This window comes from Salmo salar, chromosome ssa07, assembly GCF_905237065.1.
Source record: "Salmo salar chromosome ssa07, Ssal_v3.1, whole genome shotgun sequence".
Taxonomy (NCBI): domain Eukaryota; kingdom Metazoa; phylum Chordata; class Actinopteri; order Salmoniformes; family Salmonidae; genus Salmo; species Salmo salar.
The window spans coordinates 12,036,065-12,060,361 of record NC_059448.1 but is presented as its reverse complement, the minus strand read 5'-3'; the positions used below and the strand labels follow the sequence as shown (position 1 = coordinate 12,060,361).

At 44.2% G+C, this 24,297-nt stretch overlaps 1 protein-coding gene across 15 annotated transcripts in view; it reads left to right on the top strand.

The window, feature by feature from the left end:
• Window positions 1–24,297, top strand: part of LOC106608569 (actin-binding LIM protein 2) — a 127,332-nt gene that overhangs the window by 39,243 nt on the left and 63,792 nt on the right. For all 15 annotated transcript variants that reach the window (XM_014206544.2, XM_014206545.2, XM_014206543.2 and 12 more), the window contains exon 2: window positions 7,498–7,659. In XM_014206544.2, the coding sequence (XP_014062019.1) occupies window positions 7,498–7,659 (162 nt within the window). The remainder of the gene's footprint in view (window positions 1–7,497; window positions 7,660–24,297) is intronic.

Below are 24,297 nucleotides of genomic sequence, written 5' to 3'. Positions count from 1 at the left end.
ACCCTGATGAAGACAGCTTGGTTATTAGGTTATGTTACCCTGATGAAGACAGCTTGGTTATTAGACTGTTACCCTGACGATGACAGCTTGGTAATTAGGCTGTGTTACCCTGATGAAGACAGCTTGGTTATTAGGCTATGTTACCCTGACGAAGACAGCTTGGTTATTAGGCTGTGTTACCCTGACGAAGACAGCTTGGTTATTAGGCTATGTTACCCTGATGAAGACAGCTTGGTTATTAGGTTATGTTACCCTGATGAAGACAGCTTGGTTATTAGACTGTTACCCTGACGAAGACAGCTTGGTTATTAGGCTATGTTACCCTGATGAAGACAGCTTGGTTATTAGACTGTCTTCCCCTGACAAAGACAGCTTGGTTATTAGGTTATGTTACCCTGATGAAGACAGCTTGGTTATTACGCTGTTACCCTGATGAAGACAGCTTGGTTATTAGGCTATGTTACCCTGATGAAGACAGCTTGGTTATTAGACTATGTTACCCTGATGAAGACAGCTTGGTTATTAGGTTATGTTACCCTGATGAAGACAGCTTGGTTATTAGACTATGTTACCCTGATGAAGAGAGCTTGGTTATTAGACTATGTTACCCTGATGAAGACAGCTTGGTTATTAGGCTATGTTACCCTGATGAAGACAGCTTGGTTATTAGGCTATGTTACCCTGATGAAGACAGCTTGGTTATTAGGTTATGTTACCCTGATGAAGACAGCTTGGTTATTAGACTATGTTACCCTGATGAAGACAGCTTGGTTATTAGGCTATGTTACCCTAATGAAGACAGCTTGGTTATTAGACTGTGTTACCCTGATGAAGACAGCTTGGTTATTAGACTGTGTTACCCTGATGAAGACAGCTTGGTTATTAGACTGTTACCCTGATGAAGACAGCTTGGTTATTAGGTTATGTTACCCTGATGAAGACAGCTTGATTATTAGGTTATGTTACCCTGATGAAGACAGCTTGGTTATTAGGCTATGTTACCCTGACGAAGACAGCTTGGTTATTAGGCTGTTACCCTGATGAAGACAGCTTGGTTATTAGGCTGTGTTACCCTGACGAAGACAGCTTGGTTATTAGGCTATGTTACCCTGATGAAGACAGCTTGGTTATTAGGCTATGTTACCCTGACGAAGACAGCTTGGTTATTAGGCTATGTTACCCTGATGAAGACAGCTTGGTTATTAGACTATGTTACCCTGACGAAGACAGCTTGGTTATTAGGCTATGTTACCCTGATGAAGACAGCTTGGTTATTAGGTTATGTTACCCTGATGAAGACAGCTTGGTTATTAAGCTATGTTACCCTGAGGAAGACAGCTTGGTTATTAGGTTATGTTACCCTGATGAAGACAGCTTGGTTATTAGGTTATGTTACCCTGATGAAGACAGCTTGGTTATTAGGCTATGTTACCCTGACGAAGACAGCTTGGTTATTAGGTTATGTTACCCTGATGAAGACAGCTTGGTTATTAGGTTATGTTACCCTGATGAAGACTGCTTGGTTATTAGACTATGTTACCTTGATGAAGACAGCTTGGTTATTAGGCCATGTTACCCTGACGAAGACAGCTTGGTTATTAGGCCATGTTACACTGATGAAGACAGCTTGGTTATTAGGCTATGTTCAAATCAATTGTTTGATATAGCCCTTCTTACATCAGCTGATATATCAAAGTGCTGTACAGAAACCCAGCCTAAAACCCCAAACAACAATCAATGCAGATGTAGAAGCACGGTGGCTAGGAAAAAATCCCTAGAAAGGCCAAAACCTAGGAAGAAACCTAGAAACCTAGAGAGGAACCAGGCTTTGAGGGATGGCCAGTTCTTTTCTGGCTGTGCCGGGTGGAGATTATAACAGAACATGGCCAAGATGTTCAAATGTTCATAAATGACCAGCATGGTCAAATAATAGTAATCACAGTGAACAGGTCAGGGTTCCATATCCACAGGCAGAACAGTTGAGACTGGAGCAGCAGCAAGGCCAGGTGGACTGGGGACAACAAGGATTCATCATGCCAGGTAGTCCTGAGGCATGGTCCTAGGGCTTAGGTCCTCCGAGAGAGAGGGAGAAAGAGAGAAAGAGAGAATTAGAGAGAGCATACTTAAATTCACACTGGACACTGGATGAGACAGGAGAAATACTCCAGATATAACAGACTGACCCTAGCCCCCCGACACACATAAACTACTGCAGCATAAATACTGGAGGCTGAGACAGGAGAGGTCAGGAGACACTGTGGCCCCACCCTGATGAAGACAGCTTGGTTATTAGACTATGTTACCCTGACGAAGACAGCTGTCATGGGTGTCGTAAGGATTGGACCAAAACGTAGCGGGTGAAGTGCTCATCTTCTTTCTTTATTAAAGAAAACACTTAAACAAAATAAACTGACGGCGAAAACAGTCCAGTAAGGTGCACAGACTATACTGGAAACAACCACCCACAAAACACAAGAGAAAACAAACCCAACTAAACATGGCCTCCAATTAGAGACAACGACAACCAGCTGCCTCTAATTGGAGGTCATTGCCAAAAACCCAACATAGAAATAGAAAACTAGATATACACATAGAAATAGAAAATATTGAACATAAACCAAAAACACCGAACCACACAAAACAAACACCCCCTGCCACGCCCTGACCAAACTACAATGACAAATAACCCCTTTTACTGGTCAGGACGTGACAACAGCTTGGTTATTAGGCTATATTACCCTGATGAAGACAGCTTGGTTATTAGGCTATATTACCCTGACGAAGACAGCTTGGTTATTAGGCTATGTTACCCTGACGAAGACAGCTTGGTTATTAGGCTATGTTACCCTGATGAAGACAGCTTGGTTATTAGGTTATGTTACCCTGATGAAGACAGCTTGATTATTAGGTTATGTTACCCTGATGAAGACAGCTTGGTTATTAGACTGTTACCCTGATGAAGACAGCTTGGTTATTAGACTGTGTTACCCTGATGAAGACAGCTTGTCTGTCCAATCCTTGGTTATTAGGTTATAACATTATTGCATCTGGGCTCCTAGAGTGAGGCTCTTCTGTTCTTCTTCAAGCTACGTTACCTGCATTGGCAAATATCTTCAATCTCTAACGTTAACATTAACAGGACTACAATGAACAAAAATTACAAGTGATTGACTTTGAAATATGTTTTAATGAACAGTGAGGCAAGCTCACAAAATTGTACATTCAGTTTACATCCACTGGGATTCACAAGATGACAGCCTGGTTTGATGGTTTGCTCAGGAATCCCTAAAACATGAAACAACATGAATTATAATTCATGCAAATGTAAAATGCCATATAGCAAGCTAAATGTATAGCTAGTTGGCTAATGTTAGCTAATCAGATATTTTTTTTAAAATAGAGATTTTCGTAAATTAACTTTATTACCACAAAATATGCATAATCATTTTTCTCGAGGGGGCGGGGGGGGTGGCTGTGGGATTATTTATGATACTCTTTAAAGAGGTAGGGTTTTTAGATGTTTGAGAGAGAGAGAGAGAGAGAGAGAGAGAGAGAGAGAGAGAGAGAGAGAGAGAGAGAGAGAGAGAGAGAGAGAGAGAGAGAGAGAGAGAGAGAGAGAGAGAGAGAGAGAGAGAGAGAGAGAGAGAGAGAGAGAGAGAGAGAGAGAGAGAGAGAGAGAGAGAGAGAGAGAGAGAGAGAGAGAGAGAGAGAGAGAGAGAGAGAGAGAGAGAGAGAGACTTATAAGTCAATGACTTCAGGGTATCAACATTGACGTCCTTCCAAATTGTAATTTGACACGTTAAAAAAAATAAAAATCTAGAAACACCTGCTGGATGGTGCAGCAACACGACTTCACATTAATGTCAAAGTTCATCTTCCATGTGCAGGGTGGGAATCAAAAGGTCTGGAACAAAACTAATATTGAGAAATATTGGATTTAGAAGAATTTGTATGAGACTCTTTCCTAGAGACCCTATCCTCTTGGCAATCTCTTTCACATTGTCTCTTGCTTTGTCTATGGTGATTCAGTATGACCTACCTCTAAAATGAATTAGTTCTAGGGTTAATTTCCACGCAAGGTTAGAGACCAAAGCTCTCTGTAGTAACACAGTCTAATAATTGGTGCTGCTGGCTTCCGGGTTAAGTGGGCATTGTGTGGCTTGGTTTGGTTGTGTTTCGGAGGACGCACGGCTCTCGTCCAAATCCCGAGTTCAAACAGGAGTTGTAGCGATGAGACAAGACTGTAACTACCTATTGGATACCATGAAATTGGGGAGAAAAAATGGGTAAAATATAAAAATAATAATAAATAAATAAATCTGATTGTGATCATTTGTGTTGATCTGCATGATATCACAAGCTGAAGAGAATCTCTTCATCCTCAGCTTCAGCAACTCTCTTTCTCTGCCATTTTGGCATTCTGCCACTTGTCTCTATCCTAGCTGCTGCACATGCCAGCTTTTCTGGACTTTTCTGGCTCCGGCTGGCTCTGGCTGGCTCCCTGATGTCAATATCCATGCTCGAATAAATCATTCCTAAATGTAGAGGATCTAAATCCTCTTTGAGGTTGCGATAGCCAACATCCCAAGGTCGAACGTGTTGTCCACCAGAAATCACCCCTGCGGTGGTGGTAACCCGAGCATTGTAATCTCCCACCCCCGCCAGCCCCGCAGATGGACCCTGCCTGGAATGTTGCAGAGCACCATGGAATCCCCGTGGGTTAAGGGAACAGGCTATTTTTAGGCGGGGGGAGCATGGATCCTGGAAGAGGAATCCAAGATGGCCGCCCAACTGGACCACACTGACTGCTCACATACTGTAGCTATCGACTAACCTAAGGAAAAATGTGTGTGTGGGGTGGGGGGAGGGGACCTAGATGGCCTACACTGCCAGAACAGCCATTTGCTGGGCTCTGGAGAAAGAGAGGTAGAAAAAAAGGAGAGAGGCAGAGAGAGAGAGAGAGTTATGGGATGGGTACACAGAGTGGAGGCTCTTCATAGCACATTGTATTCCTTGTGTGTCAGGAGCACTCCTTCAGTGGTTGAGTTCTCTTCATAGTGTATCTGCTTTAGGCCTAAACTGCTACTGTACCCCTTACAAGAGATGCTGCCCCCTATAGGAACATCTGGTTAACAAATCATCTTGGACCCCTCCATCATCCCAAGCCTTATTTATTGTCCTGACAGGAATTGAACGACACAGGATCCCCTCAACAGGTGCGTGCCAGGAGCAGTGCATGCTGGTCTGGCTGAGTGAGTGAGTGAGTGAGTGAGTGAGTGAGTGAGTGAGTGAGTGAGTGAGTGAGTGAGTGAGTGAGTGAGTGAGTGAGTGAGTGAGTGAGTGAGTGAGTGAGTGAGTGAGTGAGTGAGTGAGTGAGTGAGAGATAGCGAGGGACACAAACAGACCCCCATTTCCTCCAATAGAATAGTCTCGGCTGGACCATGGCTGTGCCACATGGTTACAATCAACTCAGGCCCTTTTGAAGTGCCCCAGACCATTTTATGAGGACACATGACTTCACTTCCCCCAAATTCTTGGCTTTATTGGAAGCAGCATACTCGCATGCTGAAAACTGGTAGCTTAAACTATACTAAGAAAGACTTCTGCTACCCATTGACAAGCAGCAGGCTTCTAATATCTGTCAGATTGTTGGAATATCGTCATAGAGATGAATATCTTCGATATTTGGATTATATTTTATGCCTCCTGTTGTACTTTCATGTAAGAGATGGATACCTCCATAAAAATGCAATTGATCTGGAAATCTGGATTTGAATTTAAAACAGATTTTAGGGCCACTCTGCTAGGCCATAACCTTATTCAAATACAATGAATTTGGAACATGAAATATGAGAAAACAGCACCACACCTCCAGCCTTGTGGGAGGTGAAAATCTCTCTGTTTCTTTGTAAATTTATGAGGACTTGTTTGTTTTAGACTACCTCACACACTCACCTCTCCCTGTTTTTTAACCGGTCTTCCGCTGACTCTCTAAAAATAATATATATATGTTTTTTACCTCACCAGATGCCCTTTAAACATTCCCAGAATCAGAATTCATTGCTCTATCTCCAAGTCTGGATCTTCCAGATATGACCGAGAGTCCCGAGACCTCCAAGGGTTAATAAATGGTGTTGAAGGTGTATTTACCATGTCCAGAGTTGGCTACCTACAGCCCACAGACAGAGCACCACAGGTTGTACAGTGCCTAACATGCCTTTGGTTGCATCCCAAATGGCACCCTAATCCCTATGTCGTGCACTACACACTACTTTGGACCAGAGCCCCATGGGACCTGGTCAAAAGTAGTGCACGACATAGGGATTAGGGTACCATTTGGGACTAATGCTCCATCTAATTTGGGCCTAAGTAGATGCTAAACATGGACATTTCTCAAGTTCTCAACGGGAGTGTTGGCAGACGAACAACAGAGAGGATCAACACCTAAGTGAATGGATGAATGAATTAATGAATGGATGAATGGACACTGAAGCTGAAACTGGTTCTTGGGTAAACACTAGTGCATTTGCTCTGCCTAGCTGAATGCCATTGTTTTGTTTGTCTTTGAATCCATTTTGACAAACTCCCCTTCTTTTCAACTTTTCAATTATGGTAACCATGGTGTCCAAAACAGAACCGGTTCGACGAACACAGACGTGTTTGACAAGGAGAGAGAGAGAGAGAGACGGAGGGAAACAAAGTTGCACTATTTGTTTGATTAGTTGTCAGTATTAAAAGGGTGATGATGGATAAGTATACGAGTGTTTTGTGTCATAATAAATGGAGAAGGGAGAGCTGCTGAAACAAGTAAGCTGATTGGAGGAAGGTATCAGATTGGGGTCTGTGTTTGTCACTGGAAGACAGGATTACTAATTGATGAGTTGTAGTTTTTACATTATACATTTTCCATTATAAATCTGATTGTGATCATTTGTGTTGATCTGCATGATATCACAAGCTGAAGTAGGCTGAAGAGAAGCTCTTCATCTTCAGCTTCAGCAACACACACTCTCTCTCTCTCTGTCTCTCTCTCTCTCTCTCTCTGTCTCTCTGACACTGTATGTACTGATTATCTGGTCATATCTTTCCCACTACACATACTGGGCATATTTAGAGCAGTGCATACCATGTGCAGGCCTTCGAGCTATTTGAAGATTCCAACATGCTTTTGTAGTGTGTGTGTGTGTGTGTGTGTGTGTGTGTGTGTGTGTGTGTGTGTGTGTGTGTGTGTGTGTGTGTGTGTGTGTGTGTGTGTGTGTGTGTGTGTGTGTGTGTGTGTGTGTGTGTGTGTGTGCGTGTGTGTGCGTGCGTATGGGGGCATATGTATGAGTATGCGGATGTGCAGTTTTTTTTTATGAGTCATGAATGTTTTTGGTTTATGACTGCGCGTGTGTGTGTTTCCACACGTGACTCTCCAAATGCATGCATGTGTGTGTGTGTGCATTTCTATGCACAGAACATACCCATCTAACCTCTCTGTGTCTCTGTGTGTTTCAGTATTTCACCAGCAGGCTGTCCACAGCCCTCTGGAGCAGGCGAAGCAGGGCGGCGGCGGCAGCAGCAGCTCTGTCCCCTGTCAGAACTGTGGCAAGGCCTGCAAGGGAGAGGTGCTGCGCGTGCAGAATAAACACTTCCACATCAAGTGCTTTGTCTGCAAAGGTAAGTTCAACCTTGACCCCTAACCCCTGACCTCTTATTGTCTAGTCAATACATCTCACCAGATACAGGGACACAAATGCTGCTGGATAGTTACTATGAGCAGTTCCACTAGCTACTGGATTTCCTCTATGGCAATGGATGGACACACACACACACACACACACAGGTTATTGCAGGTGTAACATGCTGTACAGGTCAGGTCATCTTGCTACCATATCTCCTTCACCAGAGCACTACCATAGGAAACAGGGAAGATAGGGCAGGTCAAAGCAATCACAGACCAGCAGGGTCTGGGCTTCCTGTTTTGTCTCTTTAGTGTGTGTGTGTGGCTGAAGAGCCGGGTGCTGTGATCTCATATTCAGCCCATCCCCTCCCTCCTGCTGTTCTCCTCCTCTATCTGTCACCTCCATTGCACTCTGTAAGGCCACGGTCTTTCACTAGGGGCTTGTATGTTGTTATGAACACAGGCAGTGTTGCTAAGAAACGAGAAGGGTCGGGACAATGTCGGGCGCTTCCTGCATTTTATCGCGTTTATTCTTACATCAGTGTGTAACGCCACCGGACACCCCCCGGGCAGTCATCCTCTACTCTAGGAACGAGGGAGGAGGGAACAGGGCAGTCATCCTCTACTCTAGGAACGAGGGAGGAGGGAACAGGGCAGTCATCCTCTACTCTAGGAACGAGGGAGGAGGAAACAGGGCAGTCATCCTCTCGTCTAGGAACGAGGGAGGAGGGAACAGGGCAGTCATCCTCTCGTCAAGGAACGAGGGAGGAGGGAACAGGGAAGTCATCCTCTCCTCTAGGAACGAGGGAGGAGGGAACACAGGGACGGCACCCACCTCAGCCACCGCCCTTAACAGGAAGTCTTATTTTGCCCATCCCAGAATTCCACAGCAGGAATGCAATCCAGAAATTCAATTTCCATCTAACTGTCCGATTTATACTGCCAGAATTCGTCATGTATCATAAGGGATGATGGGGGCCCATTTTGACGAAACACTTCCAGATGTGGACTGACTGGACTACAGAGCTTGAGGTAGAAGTTACTCTGAAGTCCAGATCTAGGAATACAGTAGATGACCCTACCTCCAATCCATTAGATGGATAAAAAGATATCTGACCCTGTATCAGTCAGTAGTCAGGAACAACTTCCTACCTCAGGCTCCAGTCTTCCTACCTCAGGCTCCAGTCTTCCTACCTCAGGCTCCAGTCTTCCTACCTCAGTCTTAGCCCGACAGCGACAGGGTTGGCTGTATCATAAAACCATCAAACCTTCCTCATGTTGATCTGGAAGAGAATCAACCATATCAAGTATAACCTCCCTGCCTGCTTATCACCAATTATAGCGAGTATGGGTGTTAGCCAGACGGCTAATGGAGCCAGTTCTGAAGGGGAAACCATAAGCGTTTCGCTAGCTAGTTGTAAATTAGCGCTATGCTACACAGGGGTATTCATTTAATGTAACCCCCTCAGTGGCTCTGGTCCTCTGATAGCATCAGCGCTAACATAAAACAGCTTCAGATATAGCCCTATGCTATGTAATCATGCTGCTTTTCGCTAACTAATTAACGATTATGCTCAGAATGCTATTGCTAATTAGCAACATGCTAGGGAAGTGTTTTTGTTGATGTTTGACCTCCATAGTGTCCACTTATGTCTGAATTTCTGACACCAGATTAATTAGCTAGTTAGTGAGTCAAGCACAGTACGTCCAAAATGAAAGATACACTGAGATCGTTTTCTGGCAGAACATTGAGCAGATGTTTATCCCTCGCCTGTTTTTGCGCTCATGGAGGATGATAACATCACAAAAGCATTTTCACACAAGAAAGAATTGACTACTGCCAGCAAAACTGTTGACACACCCAGTCTCACTATACAAGCTAACAGGCATATGAACTTTATACACACAGATGGAAAAATGCATAGAGTATATGCTGCAAGATAAAGGGAAACAACTGTTAGCGATATCAGCTATCAGTGTCATTATTAACCTATCAAAATAGGTTCCTTCATAGAAGTGTTGGTGTTGGACAGTAAATATACACTTATAACCATGTGCCGGGGTCTATTTGACAGCATGGGGGCCTTGGGGGGGGGACAATAGCAGCTGTTTTAGATGTTCTCAATGGGGTGTTGTCTCTTGGCCTCTCTCTGTTCTCTCGTTCTTGGACCAGAACCTTCGTAGCTCGGGGGCTTTTTTTCGTCACTCAGGGATGGGATAGTGACCTCACCCCACGCACACACATACCACCAACGCCCACCCCTGTAGCCCAGGAACAGGTCCAGGGTCTAGGGGTCTAGTGCATGTTCCATACGGGTCCTTGTGGACCAGAGATAGATTGGAATGGAATGTAGTCATAGCTAGGGATATTACAGTAGATATGGTTGTTTAGGATATACTGTATCTAGGGATAGTACAGTAGATATGGTTGTTTAGGATATACTGTATCCAGGGATAGTACAGTAGATATGGTTGTTTAGGATATACTGTATCCAGGGATAGTACAGTAGATATGGTTGTTTAGGATATACTGTATCTAGGGATAGTACAGTAGATATGGTTGTTTAGGATATACTGTATCTAGGGATAGTACAGTAGATATGGCTGTTGGGTAGGGCCAGGATATAGCTAGGATAGGGATAGTACAGTAGATATGGCGGTTGGGTAGGGCCTGGATATATCTAGGGATAGTACAGTAGATATGGCTGTTTAGGATATATCTAGGGATAGTACAGTAGATATGGCTGTTTAGGATATATCTAGGGATAGTACAGTAGATATGGCTGTTTCGGATATATCTAGGGATAGTACAGTAGATATGGCTGTTTAGGATATATCTAGGGATAGTACAGTAGATATGGCTGTTTAGGATATATCTAGGGATAGTACAGTAGATATGGCTGTTTAGGATATATCTAGGGATAGTACAGTAGACATGGCTGTTTAGGATATATCTAGGGATATTACAGTAGATATGGCTGTTTAGGATATATCTAGGGATATTACAGTAGATATGGCTGTTTAGGATATATCTAGGGATAGTACAGTAGATATGGTTGTTTAGGATATATCTAGGGATAGTACAGTAGATATGGTTGTTTAGGATATATCTAGGGATAGTACAGTAGATATGGTTGTTTAGGATATACTGTATCTAGGGATAGTACAGTAGATATGGCTGTTGGGTAGAGCCTGGATATATCTAGGGATAGTACAGTAGATATGGCTGTTTAGGATATATCTAGGGATATTACAGTAGATATGGCTGTTTAGGATATATCTAGGGATATTACAGTAGATATGGCTGTTGGGTAGGGCCTGGATGTATCTATCTGCTTTTCCCTGGTCCGGACAAATTAGGAACCCTAATCCCCCATGTTGTAGACAAACTCCAGGTTCTGTCCTGTCCTGTGTCAGGGTCTGTGAATGGAGAGAATGGAGGAAAGTAATAGAAAACATTGGATATTTAGATGTAAACTTGTGTAATGGACAACAGATAGGCCCTACCCAGCTTGCCTTGCCTACATTGTCTTATTACATTTACATTTACATTTTAGTCATTTAGCAGACGCTCTTATCCAGAGCGAATTACTAGAAGTCTGCTAGCAATTTAGATCCGTTTCTCATATCAAAATTATCGACCATGGACCCAATGATCAACCGTATGCTCTCCACCCCACTCCTTTAGGTGTCCAAATGAATGCCAGTTGGCATTCTATTCTGTCAAGGACCTACATGTACTGTATGATCAATCTTAAGACTAGCCAGACACACATACTGTAAAATAGACAGGGCGTTTTACAGGGGCCTGCCGACAAGGCGCATAGCGGCCTACACTTTACACACAGCTCATATATATTTCATAGCACCAGCGTTTATGACTCTGTACTGGTACCCCCTGTATATAGCCTTGCTATTGTTATTTTACTGCTGCTCTTTAATTAGATTTTTTAGGTATTTTTCTTAAAACTGCATTGTTGGTTTAGGGCTTGTAAGTAAGCGTTTCACTGTAATACTTGTTGTATTCGGCGCATGTGACAAATAAAAAGTAATTTTAATTTTATATAGGGTCACTTGGCGTCTGGAAGACTGAACGGGCTTAACCAGAGGTCTGGGCTGGCTGCTGTGCCCATTGTAATTCTCCACTGAAAGATCACAATAGGGAATTAGATTAGTCCCAAAGGACATCTAAATGACATGCTAATTGAATGTCAATATGTCACGCAGCATCCTGTGGTCTGGTGCTGTTCAGCTGTCTGAAGGGTTCATTTGGGTGTATAGACGCAGGCGGGCTTGTAATAGGACTCTCCAACCACGGGATTGTATGCACAGACCCCGTCTGATTCCTTTATTGATGTGGTGCTCAGGTGTGTGTGTGTGTGTGTGTGTGTTATTCAAGTGTGTGTGTCGGTGTGTATTAATAGTTGTAGAGGACTCTAGTCAAAACATCTCTGAGTAGCAGTGCTGATCTAGGATCAGTTTGCCTTTTAGATCATAATGAATCAGATTATATGGACATGGGGGGGCTGATTCTAGATCATCTTTGTGATCACAGGCCCTGATATGGATAGTATAGGATTAAACTAGTTGGAGGTTGAAGGACATGTCAAAGTTTTCATCCTGTCAGTCCTGTGTTATGCATCCCAAGTTAGCTGCTAAATATTACATTAATTCTACCCAAACTATCTGCACTAACCCTACGCACAAGCACTAGACTATATATTCACACCATATACACACTCACCCAGTACATTGACACTTTCACATACACTACATATGCACACACACACATACATACTGTACACACACACACACACACATGCATACCGACACAACACAAACACACATACATACACACACACACACACCCTGCCTTCATGTACATATCTACCTCAAATGCCTCTTACATCTGCACATTGATCTGGTACTGGTAATACCTGTATATAACTCCACATTGATCTGGTACTGGTACTCCCTGTATATAGCTCCACATTGATCTGGTACTGGTGCTCCCTGTATATAGCTCCACATTGATCTGGTACTCCCTGTATATAGCTCCACATTGATCTGGTACTGGTACTCCCTGTATATAGCTCCACATTGATCTGGTACTGGTACTCCCTGTATATAGCTCCACATTGATCTGGTACTGGTACTCCCTGTATATAGCTCCACATTGATCTGGTACTGGTACTCCCTGTATATAGCTCCACATTGATCTGGTACTGGTACTCCCTGTATATAGCTCCACATTGATCTGGTACTGGTACTCCCTGTATATAGCTCCACATTGATCTGGTATGGGTACTCCCTGTATATAGCTCCACATTGATCTGGTACTGGTGCTCCCTGTATATAGCTCCACATTGATCTGGTACTGGTGCTCCCTGTATATAGCTCCACATTGATCTGGTACTCCCTGTATATAGCTCCACATTGATCTGGTACTGGTACTCCCTGTATATAGCTCCACATTGATCTGGTACTGGTGCTCCCTGTATATAGCTCCACATTGATCTGGTACTCCCTGTATATAGCTCCACATTGATCTGGTACTGGTACTCCCTGTATATAGCTCCACATTGATCTGGTACTGGTACTCCCTGTATATAGCTCCACATTGATCTGGTACTGGTACTCCCTGTATATAGCTCCACATTGATCTGGTACTGGTACTCCCTGTATATAGCTCCACATTGATCTGGTACTGGTACTCCCTGTATATAGCTCCACATTGATCTGGTACTCCCTGTATATAGCCTCACATTGATCTGGTACTGGTACTCCCTGTATATAGCTCCACATTGATCTGGTACTGGTACTCCCTGTATATAGCTCCACATTGATCTGGTACTGGTACTCCCTGTATATAGCTCCACATTGATCTGGTACTGGTACTCCCTGTATATAGCTCCACATTGATCTGGTACTGGTACTCCCTGTATATAGCTCCACATTGATCTGGTACTGGTGCTCCCTGTATATAGCTCCACATTGATCTGGTACTGGTGCTCCCTGTATATAGCTCCACATTGATCTGGTACTGGTGCTCCCTGTATATAGCTCCACATTGATCTGGTACTGGTGCTCCCTGTATATAGCTCCACATTGATCTGGTACTGGTACTCCCTGTATATAGCTCCACATTGATCTGGTACTGGTACTCCCTGTATATAGCTCCACATTGATCTGGTACTGGTGCTCCCTGTATATAGCTCCACATTGATCTGGTACTGGTGCTCTCTGTATATAGCTCCACATTGATCTGGTACTGGTACTCCCTGTGTATAGCTCCACATTGATCTGGTACTGGTGCTCCCTGTAAATAAAACTCAGCAGAAAAAGAAACGTCCTCTCACTGTCAACTGAGTTTATTTTCAGCAAACTTAACGTATGTAAATATTTTTATGAACATAAGATTCAACAACTGAGACATGAACTGAACAAGTTCAAGTAACAGTCAGTATCTGGTGTGGCCACCAGCTGCATTAAGTACTGCAGTGCATCTCCTCCTCATGGACTGCACCAGATTTGCCAGTTCTTGCTATCAGATGTTACCCCACTCTTCCACCAAGGCACCTGCAAGTTCCCAGACATTTCTGGGGAGAATGGCCCTAGCCCTCACCCTCCGATCCAACAGGTTCCAGACGTGCTCAATGGGATTGAGATCTTTGCTGGACATGGCAGAACACTGACATTCCTGTCTTGCAGGAAATCACGCACAGAACGAGCAGTATGGCTGGTGGCATTGTCATGCTGGAGGGTCATGTCAGGATGAGCCTGCATGAAGGGTACCACATGAGGGAGGAGGATGTCTTCCCTGTAACGCACAGTGTTGAGATTGCCTGCAATGACAACAAGCTCAGTCCGATGATGCTGTGACACACCGCCCCAGACCATGACGGACCCTTCACCTCCAAATCAATCCCCTTCCAGAGTACAGGCCTCGGTGTAACGCTCATTCCTTCGACGATAAACGCGAATCCAACCATCACCCTCGGTGAGACAAAACTGTGACTCGTCAGTGAAGAGCACTTTTTGCCAGTCCTGTCTGGTCCTGCGACGGTGGGTTTATGCCCATAGGCGACGTTGTTGCCGGTGATGTCTGGTGAGGACCTGCCTTACAACAGGCCTACAAGCCCTCAGTCCAGCCTCTCTCAGCCTATTGCGCACAGTCTGAGCACTGATGGAGGGATTGTGCGTTCCTGATGTAACTCGGGCAGTTGTTGTTGCCATCCTGTACCTGTCCCGCAGGTGTGATGTTTGGATGTACCAATCCTGTGCAGGTGTTGTTACACGTGGTCTGCCACTGCGAGGATTATCAGCTGTCCGTCCTGTCTCCCTGTAGCGCTGTCTTAGGCATCTCACAGTACGGACATTGCAATTTATTTCCCTGGCCACATCTGCAGTCCACATGCCTCCTTGCAGCATGCCTAAGGCACGTTCACGCAGATGAGCAGGGACCCTGGGCATCTTTCTTTTGGTGTTTTTCAGAGTCAGTAGAAAGGCCTCTTTAGTGTCCTATGTTTTCATAACTGTTACCTTAATTGCCTACCGTCTGTAAGCTGTTAGTGTCTTAACGACCGTTCCACAGGTGCATGTTCATTAATTGTTTATGGTTCACTGAACAAGCATGGGAAACAGTGTTTAAACTCATTACAATGAAGATCTGTGAAGTTATTTGGATTTTTATGAATTATCTTTGAAAGACCGGGTCCTGAAAAAGGGACGTTTCTTTTTTTGCTGAGTTTAGCTCCATTCTTGTGTATTGTATTTTATTCCTCTTGTGTTCCTATTTTCGTTGGGAAGGACTCGTCAGTCTACACCAGTTGTATTCGGTGCATGTGACAAGTATAATTTGATTTGGTCTCCCTGTGAATGACCTTGTAGCAACAGAGAATTATCGTCAATCAATCAGCCCATAGGCATGATACAATGGAGAGAGAGGGTTCTTAGGTCTTCTCTCAGCAGGAAATGGAACAATTAGCTGAAGAAAAGCATCTGCTCAATGGCTTATTATATTCTTATTATTATTACTATTATTGTATTATTATTGTCTGTGTAGTGTGTATAAATCCCATATGGTTCTTGAGTCTATGTTATTGTATTTGTCATTCCAGCAGTAGGTAGCTACTTCCTACAGACAATCCTTTCTATACAGTACAGGCAACCTAATCTACTGCAACATAATATTACTTGGCTTTCTTCCCTCAACCATTACGCACCCTCATGTACTCACCACCCCTTTCTACCACACTCAAGAGTTCAACGGGTCAGAGGCCTTTGTAATTTCCACCAGGTATGCTCCACTCCATAAGTCAATGCCCCTTGCAGAGTAATTATACTAAACATACCGTAATACACGTGTTTGAGTGTGACATGTTTTTGACATGGTTTTGGACACACCCACTGTCGTCACGGGTAGGGTAGGGTATGGTAGGGTACACACTTAGAAAAAAGGGTTCCAAAAGGGTTCTTTGGCTGTCCCCATAGGAGAACCCTTTTTGGTTCCAGGTAGAACATTTGTGGGATCCATGTAGAACCCTCTGTTGAAAGGGTTCTACATGGAACTCAAAAGGGTTCCACCTGGAACCAAAAAGGGTTCTTCAATGGGTTCTCCTATGGGGACAGCCGAAGAACCCTTTTAAGGTCTAGATGGAAAAAGGTGCTAGGAGTGTAGGGTAGGGAATGGTATGCACTTCGAACAATAAAGTCTCATTTTTGGTAGACGGGAGTCATTGAAAGTATTTTTGGTAGACAGGAGTCATTGAAAGTATTTTTGGTAGACAGGAGTCATTGAAAGTATCTTTGTTGGGCTTGAGTAGTATTTCAGTTCTTTTGTTTGTTTCAGGAACTTTGATTGAAAAAGGTATCCTATGCTTGAAAGCAGGCTGTTTTTCGTTTGTCGTCTCTTCCCCCAGTGAGTTGTGCTCTTTGGTGCGTACAGGGATAACAGACCCCAACAACACTTGATTTGATTGGATCTGATTCCGTAAGTGCAGCGGCAGGCAAGAGAGCGAGTGGTGAATTCTTTTCAAGCTGCTTTGACACATCCAGAATGAACTAGGTATGAGGGATACATGAAGGAGAGATGAGGGGAAGAGAGCTTCACAGTGTCTATTAGTGGAGAGGAGGGGAGAACACAAGCCACATCTTTTGTCTGTTTTGTACTGAACGCTGGTGATGATGTGATGGTAAACTGGGTTGAGTTACGTAATGCACTCAACTCATCACGCCCAGGAAAGAACTAGAGCCGAGTTCCCCAACGGGTCACCGGTTGGACATAAAAGACGGTAAACACACCAGTAAATCCGCTCCAAGTGATTTTAATTTGGGAAATCTGTTTCAATGTTTTCCCACGCATAATAGGGAGATAGATACAGTATATATGATCGTATACTAGAGGTCGACCGATTATGATTTTTCAACACCGATACCGATTATTGGAGGGCCCAAAAAAAAAGCCGGTGCCGATTAATCGGCCCATTTCTTTATTTTTATTATTTGTAATAATGACAATTACAACAATACTGAATGAACACATATTTTAACTTAATATAATACATCAATAAAATCAATTTAGCCTCAAATAAATAATGAAACATGTCCAATTTGGTTGAAATAATGCAAAAAAGTGTTGGAGAAGAAAGTAAAAGTGCAATATGTGCCATGTAATATGTGCCAACGTTTAAGTTCCTTGCTCAGAACATGAGAACATATGAAAGCTGGTGGTTCCTTTTAACATGAGTCTTCAATATTCCCAGGTAAGAAGTTTTAGGTTGTAGTTATTGTAGGAATTATAGGAATTATAGGACTATTTCTCTCTATACGATTTGTATTTCATATACCTTTGACTATTGGATGTTCTTATAGGCACTTTAATATTGCCAGTGTAACAGTATAGCTTCCGTACCTCTCCTCGCTCCTACCTGGGCTCGAACCAGGAACACCGACAACAGCCACCCTCGAAGCAGCGTTACCCATGTAGAGCAAGGGGAACAACTACTCCAAGTCTCAGAGCGAGTGACGTTTGAAACGCTATTAGCGCGCACCTCGCTAACTAGCTAGCCATTTCACATCGGTTACACCAGCCTAATCTCGGGAGTTGATAGGCTTGAAGTCATAAACAGCGCAATGCTTGAAGCACAGCGAAGAGCTGCTGGCAAAACGCACGAAAGTGCTGTTTGAATGAATGCTTATGAGCCTGCTGGTGCCTACCATCGCTCAGTCAGACTGCTCTATAAAATCATAGACTTAATTATAACATAATAACACAAAGAAATACGAGCCTTAGGTCTTTAATATGGTCGAATCCGGAAACTATCATCTTGAAAACAAAACTTTATTATTTTAGTGAAATACGGAACCGTTCCGTATTTTATCTAACGGATGGCATCCATAAGTCTAAATATTCCTGTTACATTGCACAACCTTCAATGTTATGTCATAATTACATAAAATTCTGGCAAATTAGTTCGTAACGAGCCAGGCGGCCCAAACTGTTGCATATACCCTGACCCTGCTTGCAATGAACCCAAGAGAAGTGACATAATTTCACCTGGTTAATATTGCCTGCTAACCTGGATTTCTTTTAGCTAAATATGCAGGTTTAAAAATATATACTTCTGTGTATTGATTTTAAGAAAGGCATTGATGTTTATGGTTAGGTACAGTCGTGCAACGATTGTGCTTTTTTCGCAAATGCGCTTTTGTTAAATCATCCCCCGTTTGGCGAAGTTGGCTGTCTTTGTTAGGAAGAAATGGTCTTCACACAGTTCGCAACGAGCCAGGCGGCCCAAACTGCTGCATATACCCTGGCTGTGTAGCACAGAACGCAAGAGAAGTGACATAATTTCCCTAGTTAAAAGAAATTCACGTTAGCAGGCAATATTAACTAAATATGCAGGTTTAAAAATATATACTTGTGTATTGATTTTAAGAAAGGCATGGATGTTTATGGTTAGGTACTTGTTGGAGCAACGACAGTCCTTTTTCGCGAATGCGCACCGCATCGATTATATGCAACGCAGGACATGCTAGATAAACTAGTAATATCATCAACCATGTGTAGTTAACTAGTGATTATGATTGATTGATTGATTGATTGTTTTTTATAAGATAAGTTTAATGCTAGCTAGCAACTTACCTTGGCTTCTTACTGCATTCGCGTAACAGGCAGGCTCCTCGTGGAGTGCAATGTAAAGCAGGTGGTTAGAGCGTTGGACTAGTTAACCGTAAGGTTGCAAGATTGAATCCCTGAGCTGACAAGGTAAAAATCTGTCGTTCTGCCCCTGCACAAGGCAGTTAACCCACCGTTCCTAGGCCGTCATTGAAAATAAGAATGTGTTCTTAACTGACTTGCCTAGTTAAATAAAGGTCTAAAAAAAAAAAAATCGGCGCCCAAAAATACAGATTTCTGATTGTTATGAAAACTTGAAATCGGCCCAAATTAATCAGCCATTCCGATTTAATCGGTCGACCTCTATCGTATACAAACGTAAGCAAGGTTTGACATTTTTATGTTTTAGTCATATATTATATCTGTTTGGGCTTCTTTCAGTCAATTAGCAAATTATTTGTAATTATGTTCCAGCCCCCTGACCATCCATCCGCTCGTGAAAGAAATCGGCCCGCGGCTGAATCTAGTTGATGAACCCTGAACTACAGCATTTAGAACCGTCCTAGAACCGTTCTTTCTCTCCTCTCTTCATTATCTCTTCTCTCCTCTCTCTTCTCTCCTATCTTCATTATCTCTCCTCTCTTCATTATCTCTTCTCTCTTCATGATCTCTTTTCTCCTCTTCATTATCGTTTGTCTCCTCTTCATTATCTCGTCTCTCATCTTCATTATCTCTTGTCTCCTCTTCATTATCTCTCCTCTCTTCATTATCTCTTCTCTCCTCTCTTCATTATCTCTTCTCTCCTCTCTTCATTAGCCCTTCTCTCTCCTCTCTTCATTATCTCTTCTCTCCTCTCTTCATTAGCCCTTCTCTCTCCTCTCTTCATTATCTCTTCTCTCCTCTTCATTAGCCCTTCTCTCTCTTCATTATCTCTTCTCTCCTCTCTTCATTATCTCTTCTCTCCTCTCTTCATTAGCCCTTCTCTCTCCTCTCTTCATTATCTCTCCTCTCCTCTCTTCATTAGCCCTTCTCTCTCTTCTCTCCTCTTCATCAGCTCTTCTCTCTCCTCTCTTCATTATCTCTTCTCTCCTCTCTTCATTAGCCCTTCTCTCTCCTCTCTTCATTAGCCCTTCTCTCTCCTCTCTTCATTAGCCCTTCTCTCTCCTCTCTTCATTATCTCTTCTCTCCTCTTCATTATCTCTTCTCTCCTCTTCATCAGCTCTTCTCTCTTCTTAGAGACAGACTGTAGGCCTATTAGGGGAGTCATTATAACCATCCTGCCTGGTTTCTGAAGGTGGTAAATGATTCATATTTATTATCACTCATTAATTTATGAACCTATGCCAACGGCGGAGATTGCCATGCTTAGGACTGGTGTTGAAGTATGTTTGATTGGTGATGACGATCTTCATCTTCATATCTTCATCCAATATCCCTCCCTGAATCATCCTCCAGCCAACTGCATGTCCTTTCTACTAGGTCACAGGTCACATATTTCACAGCAGGCTGTTTGATGAGTCGACATTGGTGACAGTGTGTCCCAAACTAGAGACGTTCTCTGGTACAGGGAGTAGCAGCAGAGGGGATGGGTTTCAATCCTCTACATACCAGAATGCAGATCAGAGCCCTTCAGTCAGAGTCCAGGGTCCTGAATGCATACCAGAATCTACATCTGATGCCTTCCAACAGAGTAACCCAGTACCCCCTCCTTCACCCTAAACCTTCCCACATAGTAACCCAGTACCCCCTCCTTCACCCTAAACCTTCCCACAGAGTAACCCAGTACCCCCTCCTTCACCCTAAACCTTCCCACATAGTAACCCAGCACCCCCTCCTTCACCCTAAACCTTCCCACATAGTAACCCAGCACCCCCTCCTTCACCCTAAACCTTCCCACAGTGACCCAGTACCCCCTCCTTCACCCTAAACCTTCCCACAGAGTAACCCAGTACCCCCTCCTTCACCCTAAACCTTCCCACAGAGTAACCCAGTACCCCCTCCTTCACCCTAAACCTTCCCACAGAGTAACCCAGTACCCCCTCCTTCACCCTAAACCTTCCCACATAGTAACCCAGCACCCCCTCCTTCACCCTAAACCTTCCCACAGTGACCCAGTACCCCCTCCTTCACCCTAAACCTTCCCACAGAGTAACCCAGTACCCCCTCCTTCACCCTAAACCTTCCCACATAGTAACCCAGTACCCCCTCCTTCACCCTAAACCTTCCCACAGAGTAACCCAGTACCCCCTCCTTCACCCTAAACCTTCGCATACAGAGTAACCCAGTACCCCCTCCTTCACCCTAAACCTTCCCACATAGTAACCCAGCACCCCCTCCTTCACCCTAAACCTTCCCACAGAGTAACCCAGTACCCCCTCCTTCACCCTAAACCTTCCCACAGAGTAACCCAGTACCCCTCCTTCACCCTAAACCTTCCCACAGAGTGACCCAGTACCCCCTCCTTCACCCTAAACCTTCCCACAGAGTGACCCAGTACCCCTCCTTCACCCTAAACCTTCCACAGAGTAACCCAGTACCCCTCCTTCACCCTAAACCTTCCCACAGAGTAACCCAGTACCCCCTCCTTCACCCTAAACCTTCCCACAGAGTGACCCAGTACCCCTCCTTCACCCTAAACCTTCCCACAGAGTGACCCAGTACCCCTCCTTCACCCTAAACCTTCCCACAGAGTAACCCAGTACCCCTCCTTCACCCTAAACCTTCCCACAGAGTGACCCAGTACCCCCTCCTTCACCCTAAACCTTCCCACAGAGTAACCCAGTACCCCCTCCTTCACCCTAAACCTTCCCACAGAGTGACCCAGTACCCCCTCCTTCACCCTAAACCTTCCCACAGAGTAACCCAGTACCCCTCCTTCACCCTAAACCTTCCCACAGAGTGACCCAGTACCCCCTCCTTCACCCTAAACCTTCCCACAGAGTAACCCAGTACCCCTCCTTCACCCTAAACCTTCCCACAGAGTAACCCAGTACCCCCTCCTTCACCCTAAACCTTCCCACAGAGTGACCCAGTACCCCCTCCTTCACCCTAAACCTTCCCACAGAGTAACCCAGTACCCCCTCCTTCACCCTAAACCTTCCCACAGAGTAACCCAGTACCCCCTCCTTCACCCTAAACCTTCCCACAAAGTAACCCAGTACCCCCTCCTTCACCCTAAACCTTCCACAGAGTGACCCAGTACCCCCTCCTTCACCCTAAACCTTCCCACAGAGTAACCCAGTACCCCCTCCTTCACCCTAAACCTTCCCACAGAGTGACCCAGTACCCCCTCCTTCACCCTAAACCTTCCCACAGAGTAACCCAGTACCCCCTCCTTCACCCTAAACCTTCCCACAGAGTGACCCAGCACCCCCTCCTTCACCCTAAACCTTCCCACAGAGTAACCCAGTACCCCCTCCTTCACCCTAAACTCACTCCTAAACCTCACCTCCGTGATGGGCTCAGTCCTAATCCCCTGCTAATGCACCTTATTGATGTTGTAAAGAGGTTGTATTGACGTTGTAAAGAGGTTATATTGACGTCGTAAAACAGTTGTATTGACGTTGAAAATAGGGTGTATTGATGTTGTAAAGAGGTTGTATTGATGTTGTAAATAGGGTGTATTGATGTTGTAAAGCAGTTGTATTGACGTTGAAAATAGGGTGTATTGATGTTGTAAATAGGTTGTATTGACGTTGTAAATAGGGTGTATTGATGTTGTAAAGCGGTTGTACTGACATTGAAAATAGGGTGTATTGATGTTGTAAAGAGGTTGTATTGACATTGAAAATAGGGTATATTGATGTTGTAAAGAGGTTATATTGACATTGTAAAGAGGTTGTATTGACGTTGTAAAGAGGTTGTATTGAGAATTAATGTGAGGGGGAGTGTGGGAACGGTACTAGGTTATGCAACAGGGAAACAACAGACTAGGATGGTGTTCATGTGGAACAATGACAACACTTTTACTGTAGTACTGGACAAATTATAAGCAGTAATACATCACCCGTGCTTCTGAAAATGGCCGAGAATCTGTGGAACAGTGGTTAGGTTGCTGTGCCAAGAAGGTGTCACAGAGATCCTATTCAATTCAATTGGTTTTAGTATGTCATTCTATGGAAGGTGTGGCCTGGCTGTCCTGGGTTCAAGTGACATGGCTGTCATTTTCTGTCAGATCACATTCTGTGTTATAGCTGTCTGAAAGGAGGGTGTTACTTTAGTTTCCACACTGATGTTATCGAGATAGGAAACCCTCAGGCACTGCTGTTTATGTATTACCTCATCTACATTCCGTCTTTGTACTGCGTGTGTGTGTGTGTGTGTGTGTGTGTGTGCACCATGCGTGTTGTGTGACACCTCATCTCCACAAGGTGTTAAAAGGTCAGGGAGGATTCCTGAAGCATCACATCTCTCTCTGTTTCTCTCCTTCCCTTCTTTTTCGGAGAAAGAAGGCAGGAAACCCAAGCCATCAGTGCCTGTGAAAGAGAGGAACTCACTTTGTTTTATTAAACGAGTGGAAAAAGGAGTTTCCAGCGGGCGGGTCCAGGGAGTGATGTCATGGGGATGTGTGTATTGTGTTGTTGCCATGGTTAATGTATTATTTCCATGCTGAGAGAGAGAGAGAGATGTTTCATCTCTGTGTGATGCTGTCAGTCACTCTGTGTAGTGTGTGTGATGCTGTCAGTCACTCTGTGTAGTGTGTGTGATGCTGTCAGTCACTCTATGTACTGTCTGTGATGGCTTTTCATGCCGTGCTCATGGAGGTGAAATGCGTTGAATTTCCACACACATAAACACATGCTGAAAGATGCAGACACCCACACTCTCTCTGTATCTCAGTGATGTGTTGCTGGCAGCCACAGTGGTTCATGAAAACAAGACGTGTAGAAAAGGCTCTTGGTATCACAGTTGTTCCTCTCACTTGTTCCAGACTGTGAGATAGTGCTGGTGTTATCAACTGTGTCCATTCCTCTTCATTGGACCTCTCTTCATGGATTCCAGCTAGAGTTATCCATCTGTACCACCCTCTCAGGCATTTCAGCTAGAGTTATCCATCTGTACCATCCTCTCAGGCATTTCAGCTAGAGTTATCCATCTGTACCACCCTCTCAGGCATCTCAGCTAGAGTTATCCATCTGTACCATCCTCTCAGGCATCTCAGCTAGAGTTATCCATCTGTACCACCCTCTCAGGCATTTCAGCTAGAGTTATCCATCTGTACCACCCTCTCAGGCATTTCAGCTAGAGTTATCCATCTGTACCACACTCTCAGGCATTTCAGCTAGAGTTATCCATCTGTACCACCCTCTCAGGCATTTCAGCTAGAGTTATCCATCTGTACCACCCTCTCAGGCATTTCAGCTAGAGTTATCCATCTGTACCATCCTCTCAGGCATTTCAGCTAGAGTTATCCATCTGTACCACCCTCTCAGGCATTTCAGCTAGAGTTATCCATCTGTACCACCCTCTCAGGCATTTCAGCTAGAGTTATCCATCTGTACCACCCTCTCAGGCA